The sequence below is a fragment of the Narcine bancroftii genome, chromosome 2, assembly GCF_036971445.1.
Source record: "Narcine bancroftii isolate sNarBan1 chromosome 2, sNarBan1.hap1, whole genome shotgun sequence".
Lineage (NCBI taxonomy): Eukaryota > Metazoa > Chordata > Chondrichthyes > Torpediniformes > Narcinidae > Narcine > Narcine bancroftii.
The window spans coordinates 320,339,725-320,367,518 of record NC_091470.1 but is presented as its reverse complement, the minus strand read 5'-3'; the positions used below and the strand labels follow the sequence as shown (position 1 = coordinate 320,367,518).

General features: G+C 38.6%; 1 protein-coding gene across 5 annotated transcripts in view; it reads left to right on the top strand.

Annotated features, from left to right (window-relative positions):
* The window catches only part of ndufaf6 (NADH:ubiquinone oxidoreductase complex assembly factor 6), a 35,043-nt gene extending 11,194 nt beyond the window's left edge, over positions 1-23,849 (top strand). For 4 of the 5 annotated variants that reach the window (XM_069921838.1, XM_069921835.1, XM_069921837.1 and 1 more), the window contains 6 exons: positions 5,073-5,129; positions 8,046-8,148; positions 8,980-9,113; positions 20,555-20,656; positions 20,883-20,939; positions 23,151-23,849. In XM_069921838.1, the coding sequence (XP_069777939.1) occupies positions 5,073-5,129; positions 8,046-8,148; positions 8,980-9,113; positions 20,555-20,656; positions 20,883-20,939; positions 23,151-23,279 (582 nt within the window). In that variant the 3' untranslated portion in view covers positions 23,280-23,849. The remainder of the gene's footprint in view (positions 1-5,072; positions 5,130-8,045; positions 8,149-8,979; positions 9,114-20,554; positions 20,657-20,882; positions 20,940-23,150) is intronic. The other variant, XM_069921836.1, reaches the window with a different exon arrangement.
* The last annotated feature ends 3,945 nt before the right edge of the window (positions 23,850-27,794 follow it).

Sequence of the window (27,794 nt, the reverse complement as noted above, 5' to 3'; positions counted from 1 at the left end):
GGGTCCAATGTTGGAGCCGGAGTCAGCAACTCTATTCTTAACATCAGGTGTGGTGCCATCCGTACATCGGAGAAATTACCTCGGGCTCCCGGCCAGGAGCAGGGACTGGTTGCGGCAAAAGACAAAAACCATTGTCAATGAGGCAGATGACACTGAAGGAAACATTTGGGGGAAAAAAACCATTGAGGTGAATTTCTAGTGTTTGGTTCTGCATTTATCTTTTATAAGCAGAAAGCCTAATTGCCTGAATACACTTGAGATTGTTTGATCAAGGAAGCTAAGCAGGCTCAAGCCTGGTCAGTACTTGGAGGGGAGACCACCAAGGAACACCAGGTGCTGTAGGTTTCTCTGAGGGACAGGGACAAAGTGGTAGACAAAAGTTTAAAAATTTCATGCATGCTACATTCAAAATGTAGTAGTCTGTGACAATAATGGAACCTTTACCTTTTAGATCAATTTTTTTTGTACTAAACATAATTTTATGTGAATTTTCCACTTGTGGTGTTGTGTCGGCGCTGAAAAAACCTGCTGTTTGTTGTTGTTTAACCGCTGATACAGATATTCTGCTGATGCTACTAAGGTGCTTAGTTCCATTATTCTGAAAAATGTCCCAAGCTTTTCAGATATGGGGTACTGTACCTGTAATACTTTTTTTTGTACTTGCACAGCTTCTGGTCTTTGAATGAATCTGGAATTCTCTGAATTGTTGGTTGATGGAAAAATTCCAATCTCCAACAAAGATCCATGCAGTACTCAGGTAGTCGTGCCCTCCCAATTTCAAAATATTTTTCTCTTGCTTCTTGCCACATGACTGATTTCCAAGTTAGATCAATATATTGTATTCAATCACAAGGGATTCAATTTTTGCAAATCGAGCTGACTGAAATCATATCTTAATTGCCTTCTGGAAGCCAATATGACTAAAATTCTTTGTTCATCACTTCAAAAAATTGAATTTTCAACAGGCATATTTTATTCCATATAATTCCATGTTGGCTTTCTTGGATTAACTTAAATATTTAATTAATGATAGGTTATTGTCTATTCCTGACAACAGAGTTTAATGTTGACTAACAATTTCCCTTGTTTCTTTCATTAGAGACTTTTATACAGAAATCCTGTGATATTGCTATAAGGAAGACCTGACATTAATCAGACTTTGGTTGTTTACACAGAACCAAACAAAGCCGGCATAATACCTGGTCACTGTGTCATTTAACACAGCAGCCTGGCATTCCGGGAGCAAAAGAGGTGGGACGTGTAACTCAACAGTGTTGGTGACTAGTGTGATGTCAAATGTGTGTTGAACATATCTTAGTACACTAAAATGGTGGTAGATCTTGATGTACTTATGCTACTGACCATAATAAATATGTATACCACTCTTTGAGTGCAAACACAGTTCTTGTGCATGGTACACATCTATATGATGTGCAGCTGGACACAGCATTCATGCGAGCAATGTGTTATGTGATCAGAAATACATTGAAGGAGAAATTGAAGAGAAGAAGAGAGATGTTTGAAGCAGAAAGGTGCATGGACCTTAGATGCCATAGACAGAGACGTTTAGTTCTTGAATCAAATCACACTGCTATTGGATAAAAAGGAGGAGAGAGTGACCAAATAGGCCTGTGTTCTGAGGTAATGTCTCAACAGTTTTGATGATGAGTGGTGGAGTCATTTTCGTACATCTCGGAACACTTTTGACTTTGTATTGGAACTTGTTGAGCCATAACTGAGGCGCAGGACAACAATCTGGCGACAGTCTCTGGAACCTCGGTTTGGGCTTGCTGTTGCTGCCCCATACGTGAATATCTATCCATAAGTTGTATTTTTGGTGTCAGTGTAGCCATTGTATGGTGTTGGTACGCCAAGTTACTGGAGCATTGAAGAAGGTCCTATTTAAATGTTGACCTGCTGAGTGGTGCATGTCCTCAGGAGACAACTGATAGATTTGCAGAATGGGGGTATCCAATGTGTGCTGGGGTATCCATCAGACCTTACTGAGGATTCACTAGCCTACTACATTTGGAAAGGGTGGCACTCCATTGTTCTTCAAGCTGTTGTGGAACACAACCAGTGGTAAGGATCACAACCTAAGTTACAATTATTTGCCTTTATCAAATAAATGTGCCTCATATGTTGATGTAAACACTGACTTTTTGTTCCAGCTTACAGATGTGTATCTGGGTTGGTCTGGTTGCATGCATGATGCTAGAGTTTTAGCCAACTTGCCAATCAACAGAAAAGCTGAAGATCAGGGTGGGTACCTTTTCTCATGTGAAGCAAGTTTATATACTCCAGTGTACAGTAATGTATGTGTGGATCAATCAATTGTTCTTTTTTGTCACATGTAACCATATAGGATACAATGAAAAATATTTATAATAAACTGAAGATATGGCTGACTGACTCTACTTCAAATGAGACAAGGGTCAGATGCTATCCTGTTATTGTAAAACAGCTACTAGAAAGCATTAGTGAACTAATTGTTTGTGATTTCAGAGCTTGCATAAGGTACTTTTAAATCTACGTTGCTCTGCCCCCAGAAGTCCAAAACTGTTCATGAAGTGGAAATCCCTGTGCATCTAATCGGAGATCCAGCTTATCCCCTCAGGAAGTGGCTGATGAAGGGGTTCATTAACCACCATGCACTTGATCAACATCAGTGAAGCCTTAACTTCAGTTTGAGCTCGGAAAGGAAGGTGTTTGAAAATACATTTGAACAGCTCAAGGGCACTGGAGGTGCCTGGCCAAGCGACTTGATATTTATACCACATTTGTATCAGATGTTATTGTTGCTTATTGTGATCTACACAATATGTGAAGTCAACAAGGAACAGTTCTTGCCAGAATGGAACATGGACCTGCCTGATCTCACTCGGGAGCCTGAGCGAGTTGCTTATCAGGGTGCACAAGCACAGTCACCAGGCTATCTGTGAGGCAATTATGTCCCTTCTGTTAGCAATTTAAGCACGCAAATAACTTTTAGTTAAGTATATTGCACATGTCAGATAATTGTAATGATCAGGAAGCATGTAAACAGTAAAAGGATTTAATTATTTACAACTGTCCAAATATACAAAACGCAAATAAGTATTCTAAAGTATTAACTGTCGCATCACTCCAGCAGCTGGAGGTAGGTGATTGAAATGACTCTTATTGCCTCGTCTGTGTGTTGTATGCTGTCATTCTGCTGTGGTGCTGGAGAAAAATAGCAGGCATCGTGATCATTAGATGCTGAATCCTGACTGTTGCTTTAATATTTTCAAGTTTTGCGCTGATGCGTCACACACATTACACGTCATCACAACATCATATTCCTTACCCCAATTGGTCCTGGAATGCCAGATTTCTTCTACTCAGACAGTGTTCCTGGGCCGACTCTACACCTGCTGCCAGAAAAAAAAATCCAAGATTGGAATGACCCCACCATTCTGTCGCGGAACTTTTTAGATATCAGGTGTAGTGTTAAAAATCAGCAAATACGCCGGGTCAAAACCACTGTGTAAAAAGTCTCTTTAGTTTCCCTTAATATTACAGCTCATCCAATTTTTCAATCTATGGAACAATTCCCATGTACATATCATAATAAATGCATCTACAAACTTCTTGCCTTCATCCTATGAAATATTAGAAATTAATTTATGCCTGTTCTGCCATTAAATATCATTGTCGGTCTTCTACATCAGTACAACTTCCTGTGGTAATTTCATTTCCCCTGATTCCAGAGCTATCCGATAAGCTGCCATTGTAAATCTTGAACATACTTAGTCTCTGGGATAGAGAATTTCAAAGATTCTATACCTTCTGGGTTGAGCCAATTTTTCACCTGAATAAAGAGGGTTTTGCTTTGGGACTGCCTCCTGATTAAAACATCCCTGACATGGAAATCATCTGGTCCTGGGGATTTGCTATTTACTTAGTGTCTGTATTTTCTTTGAGCATTCTTTTTTATTTAACATTAATTTGTTTGGAACGATCACTCCTGACCATTTTTGCTCTTTTTAAAAAAAATTTGTTTTGCATCTTCTGCTGTATTTCTTCAATCACCAGAATCAACTCTACAGTATATTTTGCCTGTATTTAATGAGTGCCACATTTTAGATAATATCTAGAAGTTTTAGAGACCTGGAGAGAATTACTAAAATGAGAATGTGCGGTTATTCTCCTTGGAACATAAGTGACTGTGAGAAGATTTGATGGGGATATTTAAAACTAAGGATGTATTTAAAATTATGAAGAACCAAGACAAATAGAAAGAGAGAAAGTATTTGAAACATGGAAAAACTTTGTGGTGAGTAGTTGCACATAGAACTGGTGCGATGTCAAATTTCAGTAAAATTTTGATGGCCTCCTGCTCTTTTGTTCTTGTATGATGGTGGCAATCACAAAAGGAGGCATGAAGGGAAGACCAGTGTGGACAGTTGACTGGCAGGACTTGAAATAAAGCCTAAAGGGATGGAGCATAATTGTTTATCAATCCAATAAAAACATTTCCAAGTTTTAGCATGTTTGCTTCTGAGGAACAATTGTAAAAGTACTTGTGTGCATGAGTGTGTTTAGCTGCCAGGCTGGCAACCAGACTTCACGGCAGCTGAAAATTTAAATTCAAGTAATTTAAAAGAAAAGGAACTCTAGGATTGCATAACCTCAACTTCTGTCTTTGAGGGATAGAGATCTGTGATATTCCTGGTCTGGCCTGCAGTTACTTGAGACCCATCAGTTGTTTGTGAGCTGCCTGTTCAGTGGTGATGAGAAAAGGAGAAGTTTCAGGATACCCACATCCTGTAAACAAATTTTTAAAAAACTCTGATATCCAGTGAAAAAATTATTGCAACGTGACACATTTAATGTGGATTGGTCAACAAGAATATGACAGCAGTTGATTAAATATTTTCTTCATCAAATTTCTTAGTAATTTGGCCAGTGCAAAATATCAGGAGTGGAAAAAAAATAGTGCCTATACTACTTTGGAAATTGTCAAATTGTGTACCCCTCTATTATTTTGGTAATGGAAATAATTTTCCCAATGCTTTTTTAAATGTTTTTTTTTCTTTTGGTATTGCTAGGCAGTCAGAAAACACAAACTGACCAAACGATGGTTTCTGAGAATTCTAGATGAACGGGTAAGTATTCTGTAATTTTAAGTATCAAATTAAACTTAGTGTTATGATACTTACTAAGTCATTGAAGACTGATGGTTGTCACTGGTGCCTTTTCCTAATTCTTCATTGTTGTTTCATGTTCTGGTGTGCCACTAGATGAAGTATCACTCTTGACTCAGAGGAGAGGCAGTGAGACCAATGTAAAGCAAAGAAATTATTACCATTGATTTTACAGGAAAATTTTTTGAGCATACTCAGACCCCAAAAAAACCCACCAAATCTTACCAAATAACACACAAGACCTAAAATAATACTAACATAGTAAAATATAAAGTAGAAATAATGTATGTACAGTGTAGTTTCACTTAACAGAATAGGGAAGAGAGCGGGTTTTGTCTGGCCTCACTGGCCACCCTGTGACAGCTTGAGCTGAAATGGCCTGTTTTTCAGAAAAAAATTAAATTTTAAAAAATTTTCGTAGAAGGAAATTTTCATAAAGCTGGATATACCTGTATTATATTTTTAAACGATTTTTGTAATAGCATGGTGAGGACATTTTCTCCTTTATGTGTAATAGACATGAGAGTAAATTATGAAAATTCAAAATCTATAGGTCATCAAATTATCCTAATATTGAGATAGATAGAAATAGACTGCAGAAACACAAAAATCTAATAAAATGGGCAGAAAAATAGATGTGTAATGCATCGCAATTAAAAGGGAGTAATGAGACCTGGATATATGTGCATAAGTCATTGAAGGTTGCAGGACGTGGTGAGAGAGTAGTTAGTGAACCAAGGTTTCATGAAGACGGTGACAATACAAAATAAAGGAGGTTTGCTCAATTTACAAAACCTAAAATTAAATCACAACTAGAGTGTTTCAGTAAAATTTTGATGCAGAAGAATGCATCAAATTTCATCCACAAGGTTAGGCTGTAGATGCATTGGTTTTCTCAATAGAGCTCAAAAGTCTGGGAAATTTTAAAAGAAATATGCAAAATTATGATAGTTGAGTTTAGATAGAACAAATTGGCAGATATCCAAGGGTATCAGGGAAGGGAAGTGAAAGTGAGCTCAGAAAGCTAAATGGACTAAGGGTAGATAAGTCTTCTGGACCAGATGGATTGGACCCTCTGGTTCTGAAAGAAGTAGCTGTAGAAATTGTGGAGGCATTGTTGATGATCTTTTGAGAATTGATTGATTCCGGCATGGTTCTGGAGGACGAGAAAATTGTAAATGTCGTTCCACTGTTCAAGAAGGGAGGATGTCATTAGAAGGGAAATTATAGACCAGTTGACCTGACATCAGAGGTTGGGAAGATGTTGGTGTCGATTGTCAGGGATAAGGTACAGAGTACTTGGAGGCACAGGATTCTTTGAAGTGACAAGCAGGGAAGATAAAGGAGATGCCGTGGATGTTGTGTATTTGGATTTTCAGAAGGCCTTTGACAAGGTGCCTCACGTGAGGCTACTTTACAAGATATGAGCCCATGGTATAACAGGAAATATATTAATGTGGGTAGAACATTGGCTGATTGGCAGGAAGCAGAGAGTCAGAGTACAGGGATCATATTCTGATTGTCTGCCCATTGCTGGTGGTGTTCTACAGGGGTCAGTGTTGGGGCCATTTATTTTTATGTTGTATATCAATTATTTAAATTGTGGAATGGATGGCTGGCCAATTTTGCAGATCGTCTGAAAGTAGGTGGAGGAGCAGGTAGTCTTGAGGAAACGGGCTACAGTTTAGGAGAATGGACAGAGAAGTGGCAAATGAAATACAATGTTGGAAAGTGCATGGTCATACACTTTGGTAGAAGAAATAAACAGGCAGACTATTTTCTAAATGGGGAGAAAATTGAAAATTCCCAGATGGAAAAAGACTGGTGAGTTCTTGTGTAGGATAGCCTGAAGATAAACTTGCATGTTGTTGGTGAGAAGGAGGCAAATGTAATGCTGGCATTAATTTCAAGAGGAATAGAATACAAGAGCAGGGATGTGATGTTGAGGCTTTATAAGGCAGTGGTGAGACCTAACGGAGTATTGTGAACAATTTTGGGCTCTGCATTTAAGAAAGGATGTGCTTACATAAGGGAGGGTTCAGAGCAGGTTAACAAGATGATGATTTCAGGAATGAAAGAGTTGTCATATGAGGAGTTTTTGATGTCTCTTGGTCTCCACTTGTTGGATTTTAGAATGAGGGAGATCCCATTGAAATATTCAGATGTTGAAAGGCAGAGACAGAGTAGATGGTACACAAGCTTGTTTCCTGTGGTTTGGAGAGTCTTAGACAAGAGGGCATAAATTCAGGATTGAAGAGTGTTCAGTTTGAACAGATAGAAATAAATTTATTTTGCCAGAGGTTGGTGAATCTGAAATTTGGGAGTATTTAAGGTGGAAATTGATAGGTTCTTAGAAAAGGCTGGGGAGTGGACTGAGTGGGAGAATGGATCAGCTCATGATTGAATGGCAGGGCAGACTCAATGGGCTGAATAAACTATTACTGGTTGTATGTCTTATGACTTGTGTCTTATTCTAAACATTAAAAAGTCATGGTACCATTGAGCACTTCAAACTTTGAGTGAAAGAGTAATAGAGTAAAACCCCCGTTATCTGGAATTCAAGAAATTGGCAGCCTCAAGCAACCGGCAAAAAAACCCCAAAAAATAAATGGGTAAAAACTGCGGAAGTTTTAAAATGGCACCCCTTGGTCAATTTTCTAACCATGCAACATGCAATCTTGAGCAACAGGCAAATTCACTTATCTGGCACCTACCAAATACCCCAGATGCCAGATACCGGGGGTTTTACTCTATACCAATTTTATATTTTATATTTAAAAAAAAATTGATGCTCTCTGACTTGGAAGCAGTAAGTTATTGTTGTAAGGACAGTCAGAATCAATCAAATTAAGCTTATTTTAAAATGGTAAATTTTAGGAAAAGAATTTGAATGAGAAAGCTTATAGAAATATCCAAGAATTAGAAGCCTATGGAGAGAATGCTCAGTCGTCATTGATCTATCTCCTTTTGGAAGTATTAGGTAAGAATATGTTTTCTTTGATGTGTTGGTTCTTTTTCTGAGTTTTAAAATGTGATTTTTCAACAATGTCCAAATTTATTCAGCAATATTTTTGTGTTATTGCATGAGAACAGGAGAAGTATACTGTCGATTGTGCTTGGGTGACTAAACTTCATTACATAAAACATATACTCTGGTTAATTTTCAATACCAAATTAAGTAAACAACTTGTATATGTGGCAGGAAATCTGAATACCCACAGGAAACCAACATGGTCATGAAAAACATGCATATTCTACACACAAGACCACAGGTCATCTCGGTCACTGGAACTAAGTAAGCTACACTAACTTGAACATAAAGTTTAAAACCTGCTTTTTCTGACTTTATGGTTCATTGTGAATTTCAATGAAGGGTGCCAACCCAAAATGTTCGCTGAACACTTTTTTTCTATGGATGCTGCCTGGCCCATTGAATCCCTGCAGCTTCTCCTTGTTCATTTTAGTCCTGGTTAATGGCCTAGTAAGATATTCTTGTTTGGAGTGGTCTACGTTGATAGTTGAGAGAAAAATCTTGCGGTACAACTGTGCCTTGTGCCTTCACCTGCAAAAGGTAAAAAAACAAACCTGCTAATTTCAGCAATATTTGTAAAACTGTGAAACAGGAAAATGTATTATTTTCGGGTCATGTTTTCAAATTAGAAAGTATGATGCAATTTTTCAGACCCTATTGCCATTATGGTCTGGCTATTTTGCCTGACTTTTATCACACTTAGTTTTAAGATGTGGTTTTTAAACGGACCTCCTATTGATGTTTCTTATTAATGCACCACTTTATCTGTTTATTTGACAGGGGTGAGGGATATTCATGCAGATCATGCAGGTAGCCATATTGGAAAAGCACAAGGAATTGTGACGTGTCTCCGGGCAACTCCCTATCACAGTTTGCGACAAAAAGTTTACCTTCCATTGGATATTTGCCTGCTGGTAATTTTAAATACATTTGCATTTAGAAAATAATCTATCTGAGTATTCCAAACATGATGAAAGAATGCATTTGGTTAAGAATGGGACAAATAATTGGTTGCATTTCCTCAAGGTTCTCTACTTTTAAATTTGTCTCATGAAACCCATGACTAGCTGAAAGAATTGAAAACCAAATGGTTTCGGGAGTAGTGTCAAAAGACGCTACGAAAATTTGCACGTCTGTTTTTGAGCAGACTCGAGGGGTAAAACATTTTTGATATTATCTAATTGCAGAGTGCTTATAAATATTGTGGATAATTTATCAAGTGTGAATTCTGTGCAAAGGGTAAGGGGTTGGTGGTGCTATCTTCAGTGCTATTTTTGTGGCATTCTGTGGCCACTGGAATCGCAGTGGACACCTTAAAATAACCACACAAGGTGTTTTTAAAGTGAATCAGACGAATTTACTCTTCTTCACCAGCGCAACCTTTAAAAGCCTAATTCTTGCGCTCGACCCGCACTGATGTCCTCGCGCGCTGATGTCACATGGCCAATTTGAGGTCTTCTAGGAGTTGTAGTTCCTCTATTAGCACAGTTATACCCCACCCACCCCAGAACCAGCAGAAAGATTTGTCTGTCTTTTAAGTGGTCAACCTCTGCGACGGACTTTTGACTGCTGCAGTGGGGAAGACTTGTCCACATGAGGTTAAACCAGCTCGTGGACAAAAATACAATCCAAAATACAGATCAACCTAGCTTGTCTGAGTATCCTATAAAGTTCTTTGTAAGGTGTCTGTAAAGTATGACCAAATGTTTCCCTTTGGATGAAGACAAGCAGTTTTTGAAGTTTTCAGGCACATGTGTTTTCCATGTGATGATGGTGGGATAGGGATCAATTTTCCTATGGTCTCCCTTAGCCTACTCAATGGTTCCTTAGGATCATCGCTTGAGTTGGAATGGTAGGGGACGAACTCCCCTGGAACCACCAACAGTGTGCCATACAGGAACTCCGCAGATGAAGCTTGGAGGTCTTTGGAGCTGTTCTAATGCCGAGTAATACCCAGGGCAGCTCATCAGTCCAGTTTGGGCCATGTAACCGAGCCATCAAGGCTGACTTGAGATGTCGATGTAATGTTTCCACCATTCCATTGGCCTGGGGTTGATAGGCATTTGTATGATGAATTGTTGTACCGAACAAACGGGACAAGGCTGTCCACAGTGAGGAAGTAAATTGTCCTCTATCCAAAGTAACATGCGCCAGTAAACCAAAACGAGATACCGTAGAACTGAGGAACGCCTGAACACAAGTGTCTGCAGTAGCATCTACTATAGGCACGGCCGTAAGAAGGTTTCAGTAGTGTCTTGAAACAGGAAGCGAACCAACAATATCCATGGAGTAGACATGAGCAAAATGTCGAGAAACTGCTGGGAAGGACTGCAGTGGTGCCTTAGTATGCCACTGAACCTTTGCTTTCTGGCAGGCAATGCAGGACCTCGCCATTTGTGTAATGCCTTTTTCAAGACCATGGAACACAAACCTGTCTGAAACTATACGAATGGTTGACCTAATCAATGGATATGAGAGACCATGCACAGTTGAATACTCAGTGTTTTCATGATGCCAGAGCTACTGGGTGTGGGTGTCCTGTTGATAAATCAGAGGACTAATTTTCCATTATCTCTAAACAGGTTTGTGATTGCAGTCCGATAAGCAATTGTCACGTGGTCATATTTTTGAGCTGTGGCCAAAGATACCTTGATCTATAGATGATATCTCAAGTGGAAGAAACCGACAACAAAAATTCACTATTCCCAAGAATTTCTGCAGGCTTTTAACTACAGCAGGTCTTGAGTACTTGGTAATGGCCTCAACTTTGGATGGCAGCAGAGTTGCGCCTTCCAAGAGCAGCTCACATCATGAAGTCCCTTTTTGATTTACTGGCTGGAAATGCCAGAACCATCCATTGGACTGAAGAGAGAAAAAATGCCGCCTTGAAGATGAAAGATTTGCTGACTCATGCCACTATGGTCAACTACCCAGTTTTAAATTCAGGCAGCACCCTTTCTGCAGACGCTTCTTGTATGACTGTAGGAGATGCACTTCATCAATAGTCAACAGGCAATGGAAACAGTTAGCATTCTTCAGCCGCCATCTTCGTGAAGCAGTAAAGAAATACAGTGCTTTTGATAAGGAGCCATTTACTTGTCTGTTCAACACTTTTTTGGAGGGCAGAGGTTTTACTTTGTACACCAACCACAACCCCTTAACATTTGCATTTTCCAAGGTCACAGAGCCCTGGTCAGCCTGACAACAACAGCAGTTATCATTCATTTCAGAATTTTCCACAAAAAATTTACCTACAAGCAGCCTTGCCTTTCCTTGCTGTATTTTTTTAGCCAGCCATAGAATGTCTGCCTTCGTCGCTACAGCTCTTGGATCTTCAAATGAACACTTGGATAATTAGAGCCTAATATCATCTTGCATTAGCTCTAAAAAGAGCTGCTCGAACAACATTGGGCATTTTGTCAGTTCAAGGAACAGCATTTCATTCATTAGTTCTGAAGGGGTGCAGTCTCCCAACCGATCAAAAGATAGTAGTTTAGCTGCCCTTCCCCTACAGGAAATGCATGTAATAAAAGTGCTTTTAAAGCGTCATACTTGCTGGTATGTGGTGTATCTCGTAGGAAGTCACTGACCCTCATAATGATGGCCTGGACCAGGGCACTAACAATATGGTAATAATGAATGGTGTCCAATTCAACTTTGCAAAGGTGAAATTGTGCTTCAACCTGATGGAACCATAATTCAGACTCAGCTGTCCAGAAATGTGGTAACTTCACGGCAATGGCTGGAGAGTCCATGTTTGTCCAAAAATATGTTTTTGGACATGTCAGGGTCACCAATTGTGGCCACTGGAATCACAGTGGACATGACTAAACCACACAAGGTGTTTTTAAAGTGAATCAAACGGGTTTACTCTTCATCACCCACGCAACCTTTTAAAAGCCAGAAACACACTCGACCCACACTGACATAATCACGCATTGACATCACATGGCTGGTTCTATGCCTTCTGGGAATTGTAATGCCACTATAGCACCGTGACAAGTCAGTATTTAAATTTTTTCTCCATTTTGATGGCTAGTGCAAATCTATAGAATAAAAATTAATAATGTTGGCTCAGATGAAACTAAATACAGTAAATCTATGATAATCTACTATCTGACCATATAGAATCCTGATGGTTCAGCATTTGGCTCACGGGGTTATTTTTGTACTTTTCACTTTCTTGGTCTGTAGTTCTTGTATTCTGTTTTGATCACTGGATCTTTGTTTTTGTGCTTTCTGATCACTTCCATTGCTTGAAACTAAAAATGTTTACTGTGCTATTCTGTAACATCTTTCCAAGAAAAAAAGTGAATTAGATGTGTATTGATCTCTGTAAAATCCTAAAGTTTGGAAAATTTGCTGGACACTCAACACCAAAGTCTTGAGTGTGCTGGATTAACAGACTCACTGTAGATTTTATTTGTTTGAACCAGAGAACATTATAGCAAACAGGCCCTTTGGCCCTTCTAGTTTGCCCTTCATACCCCTCCCATCCATTCTAAAATGTTAAAATAGACCCTGTATTCATTATTTAAGATTCCACACTCCCACTACTCTCTACGTGAAGAAGTTTACCCCCTAAACTTTTTTCCATTTCACCCTTAACCCGTGTTCTCTGGTTTTATCACACCTAACTAAGCTCAGTGGGGAAAAAAACTAGCATTTAATCTGTCTATACCCGTTGTAATGGGGGGGGTGTGGCAATATGGCGTAGAAGGCAGACATGCGATCCCACCCATCCTCAGCCAGTTTTTTAAGCACCTGTCTTTAATGATTAAAAGTTGTATCTTTATTTTTGGGAACATTAGTGGGTCACAATGGTGACTAATGTTTAATAAAAAGGAAGCTCAATTACAGAAGAAATTACCTTTTAAAAGTGCTGAAGAATTGAGGCCTACCTGTCCAGTTGAAGCCATGGATTTGTTGTTTGGAACCTCCAAGGCACAGAACTCCTGCCAGGCTGAGTATTACACCGGCGCCGACCTTGTCTCCACAAGATGGCACCGGCATGTGGATGATTCGAGCGTTTGCGATGTCTGACTCGCGGGTGACCCAGCTGAGAGAAGAGCCCTTGAGCCTGGGCTACTATTGGGTGCTCAGTGCTTCAAGGGTCGGTGAGTTACTGGGCCATGTGTGGGCTGTGGGGGGGGCCCCGAACGGCGGCGTCCCAACGTGGTCGAGATGTCGCTGTTGGCTGTGCAGACCCACAGCTGGACTGAGAAGGGCCCGACAACGCTGGAAGAAGATGATAACTTACCTTTAACAAGCAGTTCACGGGAACAATTGGAGGTGGAGTCCAGAGAAGGTAGGCCTTAAAATGTGGAACTGGAACCTGGAATGGAGTCTGTACAGTCTTGGAAGGGATTGCCTATCATATGGGCAATATGTCTAAACAAATGACTCAAGGATTTTTGGATGTGACAACTAAAATATCTAATATGTCTGGAGATATATCTACAGTTAAGAGGAATGTCAGTGGATACAGTGCAAGAAAATTTTTTAAAAATTGAAACTGCTTTTTCTGAATGTAAAATTCAAGTTGTACGTAATAAGGAAAAAATAGAGAAAGTGGAAGATTCGTTTGTGGATTGGGGAATCCAGAAGAAAGACTTACTTAAAAAAAATTGACTCAAATCAAAGTCGGAGAAATAATGTGAAAATTGTGGATCTTCCAGAAGACAATGAAGGGACTGATCCAATAAAATTTTTCAAGAGTTGGATTATTTGGAAGGTTTAGTATTGGAGAGGGGACATAGAGCGTTACGAAAGAAACCGTTACTGGGACAACCACCCCAAGCTTTCTTAGTTCGGTGCCTGAACTATCAAGACGGAGAAATGATACTACAGTTGGTGGTACAGAAGGCAAGACAAAGTCAATCTCCAATGATTCAAAATAACAGAGTATTTTTTTAATGCAGATTTGAGTCAAGAAATTATTAGGCGACGATGGGAATTTAATTCTGCTAAAGAAGTACTGTGGCGGAAGGGTTATAAATTTGCTTTTTGATATCTTGTTGTGTTAAGTCTTTTATGGTAACTTTCAATCTCAATTTTTTGAGAATGATCATGATGCATTCATTTTTGCTAATTCATTACCGAGTTTACGAGGACATGGAAGAGTTTTGCCACCGTCGCCTAAAAAGAGGGCAAATGCATATGGGCAGAATGGGAAAAATGGAAAGAACTTTTAACACAGTCTTATTGACATTGAAAATCTGGAAAAATCATTGGGAATGGAGTCATTGGGTTGAATATATTTACAGTATTGGATTGTATTAATGTGAATGATGTATTTCTGGCTGGTGGGGTGGTTAGCACTGAAATCTTTGATAGTCATCTCCCACTAGTGGGGTTTACCACACCCAGTTTTTTATGTGTTTTTTGAGGGGGGGGATGATTAAATGTTTTTAATATATACTTTTAAAAATATTTGAGGGAGGGAGACTGGTTTTAATTTACTAGAAGGGGAGCGATATTTTGTAGTAAGTGATTATATTGTTAGTTTATAAGGATGTCTAATTTGAAATTTGCCTTTTTACAAGAAACACATTTGAAATTGAAGAGAGATTGGGTTGGGTATATTTTTTTTCTTCATTTAATTCTTAGACAAGGGGTATAGCAATTTTAATTCATAAGAATTTGTCTTTTGAGTTGCAAACTATGGAAGGGAATGCTGGAACGGTTTGAAAGGTGAATTATAAAAGTTTTACTGAATCTTGGACTTTGCTTTATGTTTATGCACCTAACCTGGACGATGAGTGTTTTATTTCGGATACTTTTTTGTTATTAAATCAAGCTAATGAAAATATTTTAGTTGGGGGAGATTTTAATTGTGTCTTGGATCCTTTGTTGGATAGATCCCTAAAAAGTATTAAAAAAATCAAAGATGGTGATACAAATTGGGGCCTTGATGAAGGATTTAAATTTGGTGGATATTTGGAGAAGGGTTAATCCTACAGAGAAGGAGTTTTCTTTTTATTCGTCTCAACATGATTCATTTTCCAGAATAGATTTTTTTTAGTGTTGGCACATTTACAAGGAATGGTATTACAGGCAGAATATAAAAGCAGGGTTATATTAGATCATTCTTTGTTTTTCTTATGTAAATTCAAAAGTGGTATGTTCATCTTATAGATGGTTTAAAGTATACCCGTTGTAATTTTGTACAACTATCAATCTGCCCTCACTCTTCTATGCTCCAGAGAATAAATGCACTCTCTCAATATTATTATCTTTCCTGTGGTTAGGTGACCAAAACTGCACACAATACTCCAATTTGGTCTTATCAAGATCTTGTACAATTTTATCATAACATCCTATCTCCTTTATTTAACATTTTGATTTAAGAAGGCCAATATGCCAAAAAACTTTCTTTACAACCCTATCTACTGTGATGCCACTTTCATGGAATTATTTATGTTCCAAGATCCCTCTGTTCTGCCATATTTTTCAGTGTCCGACCATTTACCGTTTATGTCCTTTCTTGATTTCCAAAATGCAACACCTCACACTTGTCTGCATTAAATTCCATTTGTCAGCCCATTTTTCCAGCTGGTCCAGATCCCTCTGCAAGCTTTCAAAGCCTTCCTCGCTGTCCACAGCTCCTCCAATTTTTGTGTCATCTGCAAACTTGCTGATTCAATTCACCATATTATCATCCAGATAATTGATGTAGATGACGAGCAACGATGGGCTCAGCACCAATCCCTGAGGCATACCACTAGTCTCATCTCTAAACTGAGAAGCAATCATCCTCTCTCATTCTTCTCCAATGTAGTCATTGTCTAATCCAGGTTATTATGTCTCCATGTATACTGAGCATATGAACCTTCTTGACTAACCTCCCATATGGGACCTTGTCAAAGGTCTTACCAAAGTTCATGTTGACAAAGTTCAGTCCTTTCTTCATCAAAGTTCCTGGTAACCTTGAAAAACTAATGTTGGTTAAACATGACTTATCATGCACAAAACCTTATTAACTATCTCTAATCCGTCTCTGTCTATTCAAATACTTGTATTTCTGATTTCTCAGGGCATCTTCCAATAATTCACCTAGTACTGACATCAGGCTCACTGACATAATTTTCAGGGTTACTTTTGGAGCCTTTAAAACAACAGAGCAACATGAGCTACCCTCCAATCTTCCGCACCTCACCTGTGGCTAAGAACATTTTAAATATTTCTGGCAGGGTCCCTTGCAATTTCTACACTAGCCTCCCTCAATGTCTGAGACAAAATTCAGGATTGAGAGTTTGCGAAGAGTATTTGTCCCAAGCAAACAAATTTTTCTCTGACAATTTGGAAACACTCATGCATGCAAAGAGGAATGTGGAGAGATATCCTGAGAGGTGTTGAATATATATTTTAGCTATTTTGATGGACTTAAAAGACTAGAATTTTGAACAAACAGACAAAAAGCCTGGTTTGGAGACACAAACTGCAGATGTTGGAATCTTGAGTGAAAATTTTCTGGAGGTACTCGATGGTTAAGCAGCATCAGTGGGAGAAAGGATCTGAAATATCAACAATTCATTTTCTCCTGCTGATGTTGCCTGACTGCCTGAGTTCCATCAGATTGTTTTTGGTCATTTTTTGGTTTTGCCTTAACTAAGAAATGTCTGCCCAAATGAGAATTTTTGTGAAATTTGCATTGTATGTGATGATCGCAGGGGTCTGTGTTGGGCTTGCTATTTTTCACCCTGTATGTAAATGATGTAGGTGATGGAATTGATGCCTTTGTGGCCAAGTTTGCGGATGATAGGAAGATAGTTGGAGGGGTGAGTAGTGTTGAGAAAGAAGGGCGTCTTTGGAGGGACTTCAACGGGTTGGGAGAATGGGAAAATAAGTTGTAGATGGAATACATTGTAGGGAATGTTATTCCTGGTGAAGGATCTCCAAAAGATTACCTTGTAGGTTGAGTCAGTAGTCACGAAAATGAATGCATCGTTAGCTTTCATTTTAAGAGGACTAGAAATATAAAGGCAAAGATTTGATGCTGATGCTCTATGAAGATTGGTCAGACCACATTTGGAGTGTTGTGAGCAGTTTTGAAGGATGTGCTGGTGTTGAATGAGGTTAACCAATATGATCGCAAGGATGAGAGAGTTAACATTTGAGTGCTCTGGGTCTGCCCTTGATTGTCTTGAAGGATTTCATTGAAACATACTGAATATCAAAATGGCTGAATTGATTGGATGTGGAGAACATGCTTCCAGTAATGGGGTATGGTAGGACCAGCAGGCACAGACTCAAAAAAAAACACAAAAAACACAAACATTGGAACAGAAATAAGAAATTTCTTCAGCCTGAGAGATGTGAATCTGGAATTTGTTGCTACAGATGGCTTTGGTGGCCAAGTTATCGGATATATTTAAAATAGGTTGGTAGTTTCATGATTAGTAAGGATATCAAAGGTTATGGGGAGAAGGTAGAAGACTGACATTGACAGAAAAATATATCAGCCATGATTTGAAAAGTGGAGTAGACATGATGGGCAGGGTGGCCTAATTATGCTCCTGTCTTATGCTTGTATGGTATGTGATTCATGACACAAATATTACCTGTGAATGGTTTTTAAAGTTCTCATTTTAAATGAACAATGGTAATACCATGTTTGTATGTATCTACTGATCCACTAGAGTATTGATAGCATATCTATAATTAAAAATTTGTATATTCTTCTTAAATGCCAACCTAAATCAGTTGATGTTGGTTTGAAAATATTTTGCAGAGTTTTCAGTATTAAAATTCGATGAGCAAAACTATCCAAGGGTCTTAAAAAGGTTGTGTGATGTGGCAAAATAATTTTTGAAATTGACATGTAATGCTTGGACAATGTGAACTTTAATGAAGAATAGATAACAAGGAATAATCCAGTGTTTGAAAAGCAAAGTTAAGATCTGTCTGGAGAAAATTTGTTCAAGATAAATGAGGATGGCCTGTGGACTGCCTTCAAGAGAGTGAATCCAAGAAAAAGCATCCAGTCTGGATGGAATACTTGGCTGAGTACTGAAAACCTGTGCTGATCAATTTGCCAATGTATTAAGATATTTTTTAACATCTCACTCTGTCAGGGTGTGGTACCCACCTGTTTCAAAGAGGGTTCAATTGTACCAGAGAATGCTAACAAGCCCAAATGATGAATGACCAGTAGCACTCTCATCCACAGTGATGATGTGTTTTGACAGGCTGGTGTTGAAGCATATCAGCTGTTGTCTGAGTAGATTCAGGGATCTGTTTCAGTTTACTTACCTTAGTAACAGGTCTACAGCAGATGCAATCTCACTGGTTCTACACAAAGACCTGAAACACTTGCACAGCAAAGACAAATACATCAGGATGTTCTTTATTGACTACAGTTTGGCATTCAACACCATCACCCTCTCAAAACTGATAGCCCATTCACCCAACCTCTTTAAATCCATTTGAAGACTCTCTACTTCCATTGAGTGGAAAGCCTTGCAAAAGGAAGTGGACACAGCCCAGTGCATGACAGGGAAAACTCCCCACCATTGAGAGAATCTACATGGAATATTGCTGTTGGAGAGCTGCAGAAATCAAAGATCCACACAACTCAGGACTTGCTGCTCTGTTCTCGCTACTGCCATCAGGAAAGAGGTACAAGTGCCACAAGGTCGAAAACAGTTGGTACCCCTCCACCATCAGTCTCCAAAATAGGAGACTCCATCAGAGATGCAGTTAAGGACCCTTACTTTGCACATTATGATGGAATGTTTTTTCTGTATTCTTAGTCATTTTTAAAATATTTCTTTCTTTGTATTTCTTTTTTTGCATTTTCTTCACCTTGCATTTCTCTCTTTTGTATAGGTATCTTTCTCTTCCCTCGAGTTTCTACTATTGATAGGTAGAAATCCTGCCTGCAGTAAAAAGAATCTTAGGGTTGTATGTACTCTGACAATAAATCTAAAATTTGGACTTGCTGCCTCCCAGTACCTTGTTGTTATAGCCACACGTTCTTTCCCCCATCTCACTCCATCTGCCCATAAACCTCTACTCACCTATTATTTCCAGCTTTTGCCTCACCCCTCCCCCTCGACCATTCCTCTAATTCCACATATACTGCCTGCCAAGCTATTTTCTCCAGTGGCTCATTCTTCGAAAACATTCTCTGTTGACCACATTGATTGACTTAACTGGACTGGAGCCCAAAATAACACATCTGGAAGCATTTCTAACATTTTACTTAATAAATAAAACCAATTGTCTTTTGTTTTAACTTCCCATCATCTCTAATTTGCAGATGATGTACAGTAGAAGTATTCTATTAATGAGTATTTTAATGAAGTATTGTAATGTTATTCTAAACATATTAAATGTTTGGTGGCTGTGAATGTTCTATCAAGCTCTCAAACACTAAAGCCTTTTAATATGAATGTTTGTTCAGGCATGTTTTGATTTTAATGCTAACTGGAAGTAATATTAAGTTTGTTGTGAGTATAGCTTGCATTTTTCCAAGCACATTTTTATTGGAAAGAATTAATGGTCGAAATTTTTGTGGGAAATGGCAGCTCTGTTCAGAATTGCTGGTATTTCCTCCGTTGTTGCCTCTGAGATGACAATCTCCACACGTGCATACGTGAGCACAACAGTATCCTGCAAGTCCTGAGCTTCTTGCCTGTATTTTCAGCATTTTAAAGCTATGGCATTTTTTTCAGTGCTTATGCTGGGAAATCTGCCAGAAATACTTGCACTGGGGTGGACCTGCTGTGGGAATAGTGGTTCCATACATCAAAGGGAACGTTGTGAGTGACTTTAGTTCAATAATTTTAAAGGGATTTTATACTTCGTCAGTGTTTCTTGTGGTCAGCTATTGGGAGTGGGCAGTTTTTTGATAAGTTTGTCAGTCTACTAAACCAGGATATGTAGGCCAGTAATATGCCAGATTTTTAGCTGTTTTGTAGGTGGGGATTGGAGCTAGAAAATGTCTTGGTTCTGAAAATGATGTGTGTTCATCCAACTCCACAAGAGTGGCAAAGTTCTATAGTTACTTGTACTTTATTTGAAGGCATTGATGGAGTAAACAGGAGCAGATAGTTTCAAACTGAAATTTAGTCCAACCTCCCTCCTCTTAATGACTATCTTCATCTTCTGGGATGATCTATTGTACATTGGTATATTTTCAGCACAAGCCTTCAGTACAACATGGTGCTATAGTTATCAAAAAGTCCAACTTAGTGTGAAGAAAAAAAAAAAAAACATTCAGGTCAGGTGGCATATGTGGAAGGTGAAACAGTGTTTTAGGTCAGGGTTCCTTGTCAGAATTGATCTTTAAATATTGTGATCTAATCCAATTACATTTGCTGTTAAATATATTTTTGTTTTATTCTTCCAGCATGGAGTGTCACAAGAAGATTTTATTCGAGGAAATAGTCAAAAGCGTGTAAGGGATGTGGTTTTTGATGTTGCAAGTCAGGCTCATGTTCACCTTGAACATGTATGTATGACTATTTGTTGTTTTAATTTCTTTATGATTGTATTCTCACATTCTCCCTCTGGCATGTATTTTCTGATTCTCACTTTTTCTCCCCATTTCAAATATGATCCCCACTCAGTATTTTGAATATCTGGTGTATTGTTTCCTTCCATTTATCATATTAATTTGCTTTTAACTTTTTTAAATTGACTAATTGTTCCTTCTATCCTTATAACTGTATTTTCAGGCTAGATCCTTTTGTAAAAATGTCCCTTCGAGGGCCTGCCCAGCATTTTTGCAAACGGTAAGTTATTTCTGCATCACATTTTGTGGTTTCTATGTGCTACAGCTCCCAGATTTTTTCCCACCTTTTCCTGAAGTCCAATTAGGTTTCTGCTCCTTTCAGAGTGAGAAAATGTCTGGTCAAAATCACTGGTCATTGGGTGTCATTAAGGTAATTATCCTTTTGTCACCCTTAACCTGTTTGGAGCCTTTAAATGATGCATTCTTCATGATGTATCATTCATTTCCAATGGCTTTTCAGCAAAACTAGGGTGGAAAGATAGTTGTATTCTTTATCAATCTACCTCCAGCCAGAGTCATCTGCAATTTAAAAAAAAAAGTAAATTTAGACCTACAGCAGGCCCAAACTGCCAAATGCCCCAATTAAGCTATAATCCCTGTACATTTATTTTGAACAGTGGGAGGAAAGTGGAACACCCAGAGGAAATTCACTAGACAGGGGAAAACATACAAACTCCATATAGACAGTGCCGGATTCCAAACTGGTTCATTAGCACTGTAATGGCATTGCTTTAACTGCCGTCTGGCTTCCCTTTCCCACTTCCATTGTTAACTTGTGTCAAAAAATCTGTCATTGCTCTTCTGTTTAAGTGCTTCTCCATGACAATATTTTCAGAAAAGTGTTGTTTTATGTATGAACATTGACCACCAGTTCTATCCCTTTACCATCCCTCTAGACTCTACTGTCAGATTGCTTTTCTGGCACTTGACACTAAATAATCAGAAATTTCCTTCGACCATATATTGGGGACTGTTTTCTCAAGCATGCTTGCCAGATTCTCTCTCTTTCTGCTAATTATCTTTTACTGAAATGCACAATGGATTACATCGATCTAAGATCATCTAATTCCACCTATGTAACACTGCCTTATTTAGTCTTTCTGCTACTGAAATTTTTATCTGCTCTCTTATTTTCTTCAGTTGATGTAATTGCACTCTTAGGTGGCTTGCTTTTGTTTACTAAAACTGGGTTCATCAAAAATTCTCTTCACGAAAAGTTCTGCTCTCATCATTTGTGTCCTATAATCTTATGCTTGGTTAATAAAAGCATTATTTTAAAAATTCTTGTTCTGATTTTCAAATATCTTGAAATACGTGATTGTTAACTGAGCTGTGTAACAGCTCCATGATATTTATAGTTTCCTATTTCTGGCCTTTGAATCTGATTTATTGATGACCATGCTTGCAGATGACAAAGGCTTGAAATTCCATTCCTCAACCTTTTTTTGTTGCAGCATTCCATAAAGCCAACCTATTTGCCCAAATTATCTTACTAACACGATATAGCAATATCAAATTTTATTTGCAAATGTATCTTGGATTCAATTGAAGTCGTATCAAATATTTATTATAAAAACAGTCACAAGATTCAAGATTCCTTTATTGTCATATATACAAAATTGCTTTCCTTTGTCCTGCAAACGTACCTATCGAGACGAGAAGGAGAAGAAAATGAGATTCCTTTCCAAGGCATCAAGTGTCTGTGGAATCGCGTCCTGATGCTGCCACCTCCTGTATTTCTGTAAACTCCGTAGCTGCTTGTCCCACCTGGTCAAGTGGTGAATCAGAGCTCAAGTTCTAGCAGTTGCCCACCTAAATGTGACTAAGAAGCTGTCAGCAATAGAGGTCCCTCAGAAGACCTGCTCACCATTGGCACCTCAAATCTCAGTCCTTCTATCTCACTTGCAGAGTGGTTGCCAATAGACTGTGGCCGGTGTGAGTCCACCAGCCACCAAATATAGTGTTGGTCTATTGCTGTGCTCTCCTGACTTGGAGGGTCTTGTCCAAGGCTGCTTCTTGGAGGTGGTGAGAGGAGTTGGGACTTTCTTCTGCTGCAATCCCCTGCGCCAGTCTGCTGTTCCCTAGTCCTTCGAGGACTAGGCTACCTAGTATGGGTGTTGCCATCATGGACATGAATCTTTGTAGGTCTTCAGTACTGAAAAAAGATTCATTTGGTCTCTTTCTACAAACAGTTTGAAATTGTATGGGACTGTGAGGTAGCAGAGCAGAAGGACTCTGCGGAGGAGTGCTGAAAGATGCTTTACCGCTCCTCCCAAGTTCACAGCAGCGATGTGGCATCATGATATCAGTTGCTCCTGGGCAGATGGTGGCAAGATTAGGAAGTTCTTGGGTGGCATGTCTTTGAAGAGAACTTGGACTTTTTTGAAATTTTAATTGTTTAATAATACTTACAGACAAATTTTTTTCATAGGTTATTCTTGATGACTATTTGAACAAAATTCGTAAAGTGGATTTCGATGTATTTCATCCCAGTCTTCAGAAGAGGAATTGGATGCTTCCTTTATATTTGAAAATTCATTCTTGGAGGAAAATCTATTAATAAAATATCAATTTTATAACTAAAAATCTAACCAGTTTTTGGAAAGGGCATTCAATATAACAAGATTGCATTGTTCCTTTGATCTCGAGAAAACTGAAGAAACTCAAATTCTTCTGGTTCTAAACAGTGCCAGAGTTAAGCGAATTTGGAGTAATCAATGACTAATGAAAGTCCCACCATAAAATTGCTCATAGTTCAGAACTCTTCCATGTTGAATTTTAATAGAGAATTAATTTGAAATGTCTTCTTGTGTTGTTCCCCTTTGAATTCCTCCATCCCACAATGTAATTTTTTTCCATTGTAAGTTGTTAGTACACGACTTGCTCAGAATTGTATTGAATAGCTTTTTGTTTCTTGGAAACATCAGTTCTATGTCAACCAAATGATTTGCTATATTGTGAGACTTTTCTGATTTTCCCACTGTCTCGATGTGCAGATTGTCTAACTCTATTTGATAAAATTCAGTAAACCGCTGTAAAATAATGAAATTATTTTCAGTGCAAAAGACAAATTATTTCCATTATTTGTTTTTTGATAAAGTGCAGAAAGCTGACCCACTTATAAAATTAACCATATGTTATAACTAAATTATGTACAATTGTGAATTTCCATTGAGTTTTTGAAAGTGCTCTTAAAACTAGATTAGCACAGTACTTTTGGATCCAGTTACATGTTTTTAAGTGCTTTATTTTGTTTTGATTTATGAAGAAAGTGAATAGTATACGTAAAAACAACCAGGCCTTGGATTCTGCATAGGTTTTTAAAATTCCTTTCAATTATTTAAGATTAGTTATTTTTAAGGTGCACTAAACATCGATTGAACTATTATGGTTATTTATTTTTAGGCTCTATCAAATAGTATTTAATCATGAAAGCAATTTTTCAATATAAATTGCATTCCAAAACTGGTCGTAGTGAATTTTGGCAACAGGGATGTGCAAATGATCTTTAATTGGAAATTTAAAGGATTTTGGGCAAAATGTGTGCCTGGATAAGGGGCTATTTGTTGTGAAGAGTCGGTGATCTTTATTGGAGGAAAGAAAATGAGACAAACTGGTACTGCTAAAGACCAACAGATTCTCATAGCTCTGATAACTTTTTGAGATCTTGTACGAAGTGGTTGGAAATCCATCAAAATTCCCTAGAATTTGAGAGAGGTTCCAAAAGATGGGGAAAACTACAAATGTAATGCCCTATTCAAGAATGAAGGGGAGCCAGCAAATAGAAAATATTAGGCCACTTGCACGAACATTCATTGGAAAATATTGTATTCCATCATTCATGAAAGTAGAACATTTCAAAAATTGTAAGGCAATTTAACAGAGTCAACAGGAATGGATAGAGGGAGGCCCCAGTAGGTATGTATTTGAAAAGGTGCCAGAAAAATTACTGCACAAAGTTGGTGTAATATATTGGCATACATAACACCTGATGCCAATTTGGAAAGTACCTCAATTCCTTAATCATTGCTAGGTCTAACTCAAAGAATTGGTGTTACCACCACGGTCTCTATGGAAATTCTGAAAAAATGTACAAGCAATGTGATTGCTCTCTCTCTGGTACAGAATCACTAGGATGAATCGGATGGGCTTGCTTTTCCTGGAGTGAAGAAGGCTGAGGAGTTGAGAGAGGTATATAAGAATACATTATCTATGCCTAAATATTTTATGGTTATCCATTTTTAGGCTCTGTCAAACTACCAGTAGATAAATCCATAGATAAGGTGGATTGTCAAGATCTTTTTCTCATGGTATGGTTATCAAAAAGAAGGCAATGGTTTTGGGTGAGAGGTAGGACTTTTAAACGGGTTAAATATCTAGAATGAATTACCAGAGGTGATAGTGGAGTCAGGTACAATTACAAAAGAGGCACTTGAATAAACAAGGCATAGAAGGATCAGATCTTGCAGATAAGTGGGAATTGCATCGATGGCAAAAGGACCTTTTTCTATGCTGTGAAACTAAAATTATTAGAGTTCTTAAAGTTTGTTTATACTGGGTGGATATTCACATTTCGTGGGAGAAAGGGTTTAATATTTTTGGAGTATATAGATTGCCACAACATCAAGGGGGTGAAGAAGGGACTGTGCTGCAGTGTTCCATGTTGATGAGACAGGATGGAGTCTGAACAGACAAAAGGTATTAATTGGATATAAGAAGAAAGGTGAGAATTTTGGCTCTGGAAAGGGAAATGTTTTTTTTTAACATGGTATTCTTCCCCCCACCGTTCTTTTTTTCCTACCTTCTGGAGTGGTCATTCATATATGAACAACCAAAACTCAATTTCCTTTGCATGATTTTGCACAATACTGGAAGTGCGGTAAATAGAGACGGGACTTGCAAATGTGCAGTTCAGTTTGGACTGCAGGCAGTGTGCAAAATTGTCTATAGGAGTGTTGCAGGAATGAGGCATTAATTTCCATTCCAAACATTGCACAACCTGCATTGCAAAAATTTCCCATTGCGCAGCGGCTGTGTAAAAACTTTGAGACAAAACTAGAGGAAAGGAGATGGGGAAGGTGTGGTTAACGAAAGCCATGGAAGTCGATAGCCCCTTTTCCACTGACACCCTGTCCCAGGAATTTACGGGGACAGGGTCTAGTGGAAAAGGAACACTGTCCAAACACTGGTGTCAAATGATGTCATTTCATGATGGGGATTAACTGTCTCTACCTCTATGCATATCCCTGGCATTTGCTGACATTTCCAGTGGAAAAGGGACAGCAGAAAGTCACCCATTTCTGCATGAAATCAGCAATCCCAATTCTTGGAATGAGTTGTATTCAGTGGAAAAGCAATTAGTGTCCCAGTGGAAATGGCACAAAGGGCTTCCTATCCTGGGACACCGCACAGCCAATTAACTGGGATGCCCGTGGAAAATGGCCATAGATTCTGGCATGTCATTGCTGACATTGTCTCCATTCCTTCCTGTTTCTACATCAATCCTTGTACATCTCTTTCAATTGGCACTTAACACTACCAAGGACCAGCTCAGATATAGAATCCAATAGAGAGAGAAATGATTTGAACACTGATCCACTTGATGTGACTGACAAGATGAAGGGTTTGTGTTCATCCAGCAGATTGTTTTACTCCAGATTCTAGCATCTGCAGCCTTTTGTCTATGTTGAGTGATGACAGGCAGGGGCTAGAGATATTCACTAGCCAGGGTCTGAAAGAGGGAGGTGAAGAGATTGTGGATGCATCAATAGATCTTTCAAGAATTACTAGAGTCAGGAATGGTAAGAGAGGACTGGAAAATTGCAGATGATTCAAGGATAGGTGGAGGAGAAAATAGGATTGAACCAGGGAATCTGCAGAGTGACTTGGGCAAAATGGCAGATAGAATACAGTGTAGGGAAGTGTATTTTGGGAGAAGGAATAAAGAGGTAGAGTGACAGTATATAGAAATGTTTTTGGGAGATAAATTAGAAAAGGTTGGTTAGAGTAGGTTACATACAAACACTTTAAAACAGATTTTTTGAAATACTGGAGCTCTGCTAATGTTAGACATATCGGCTCCACAGCTTTTGCAGGAGCTTTGGAAAGTCCCCAAGAGACTTCTCAAAAGGCAACAGTTGAAAGATTTTGCCAGAGCCACCTTCTGACTGGAAGAGAACTTGCTGTTCTAAGGGTCGGGTGGTTTTGCAAGCAGAGAGAGTCAAAACAGGTTTTCTGTGTGTGTGTGAGAGAGAGAGAGACACACACGATTACTTCTACAGTGTTACAGGCAGCAGAAGCAGCTGGGATTGAACAGGACAAGCTGGCAACCCATTTGGAAGACTGCCTGGTCAAAGCCCTTATGGTTCATGCAAGAGAGAGGACTGGCTGTCTGTTTCACTTGGAATAAGAGAAACAAAAAGGAACTCTGGTGACCTGAAAGAAAGAGGTTATCATCTGGAGAACCCTGAAGGGGCAAGTTTTGTCAGCAAGACACTGAAGTGGCTGATGGAAGTAAATCAGTTGTGGATGTCCTGGAACAACAAATCTCTCTCTCAAAACCAACAATAACCTTCCTGAGCACCAAAGCCTGGTGAACTTTATAAATCTTAAATTTTATGCAGAATATAAGAATTGCCTGTAACCAGTGAACTTGGAGGAATGAAAAGTGAAATTGGACTGTGAACCAAAGAACTTTTATGAACTTACACACATGTGCTTAGAATTAGAAGGGGGTTAAGTTAGGTTAGTTAAGTTAAAGTGTCATTTTTTTATGTTTAAAGATTATTTAAAAACAACTTTTGTTTAAGTAACCATTTCTCTTGGTGAATATCTTTTGCTGCTGTGTTTATGGGTCCTCTGGGCTTTTAACGGTAGATTATTTTCTGAATGATGAGAGAACTTGGAAAATGAAGGAACTTGAGAGTCCTGGTGAAGAACAAAAAGGTCAACTTGCAGGTTGCATTGGTAGTAAAGGTAAGGAAGGCAAATGCAATGTCAGGTTTAATTTTGAGAGAATTGGAATATAAAAAGCAAGGATGTATTGCTGATGCTTTATCAGGCATTGGTTAGACCA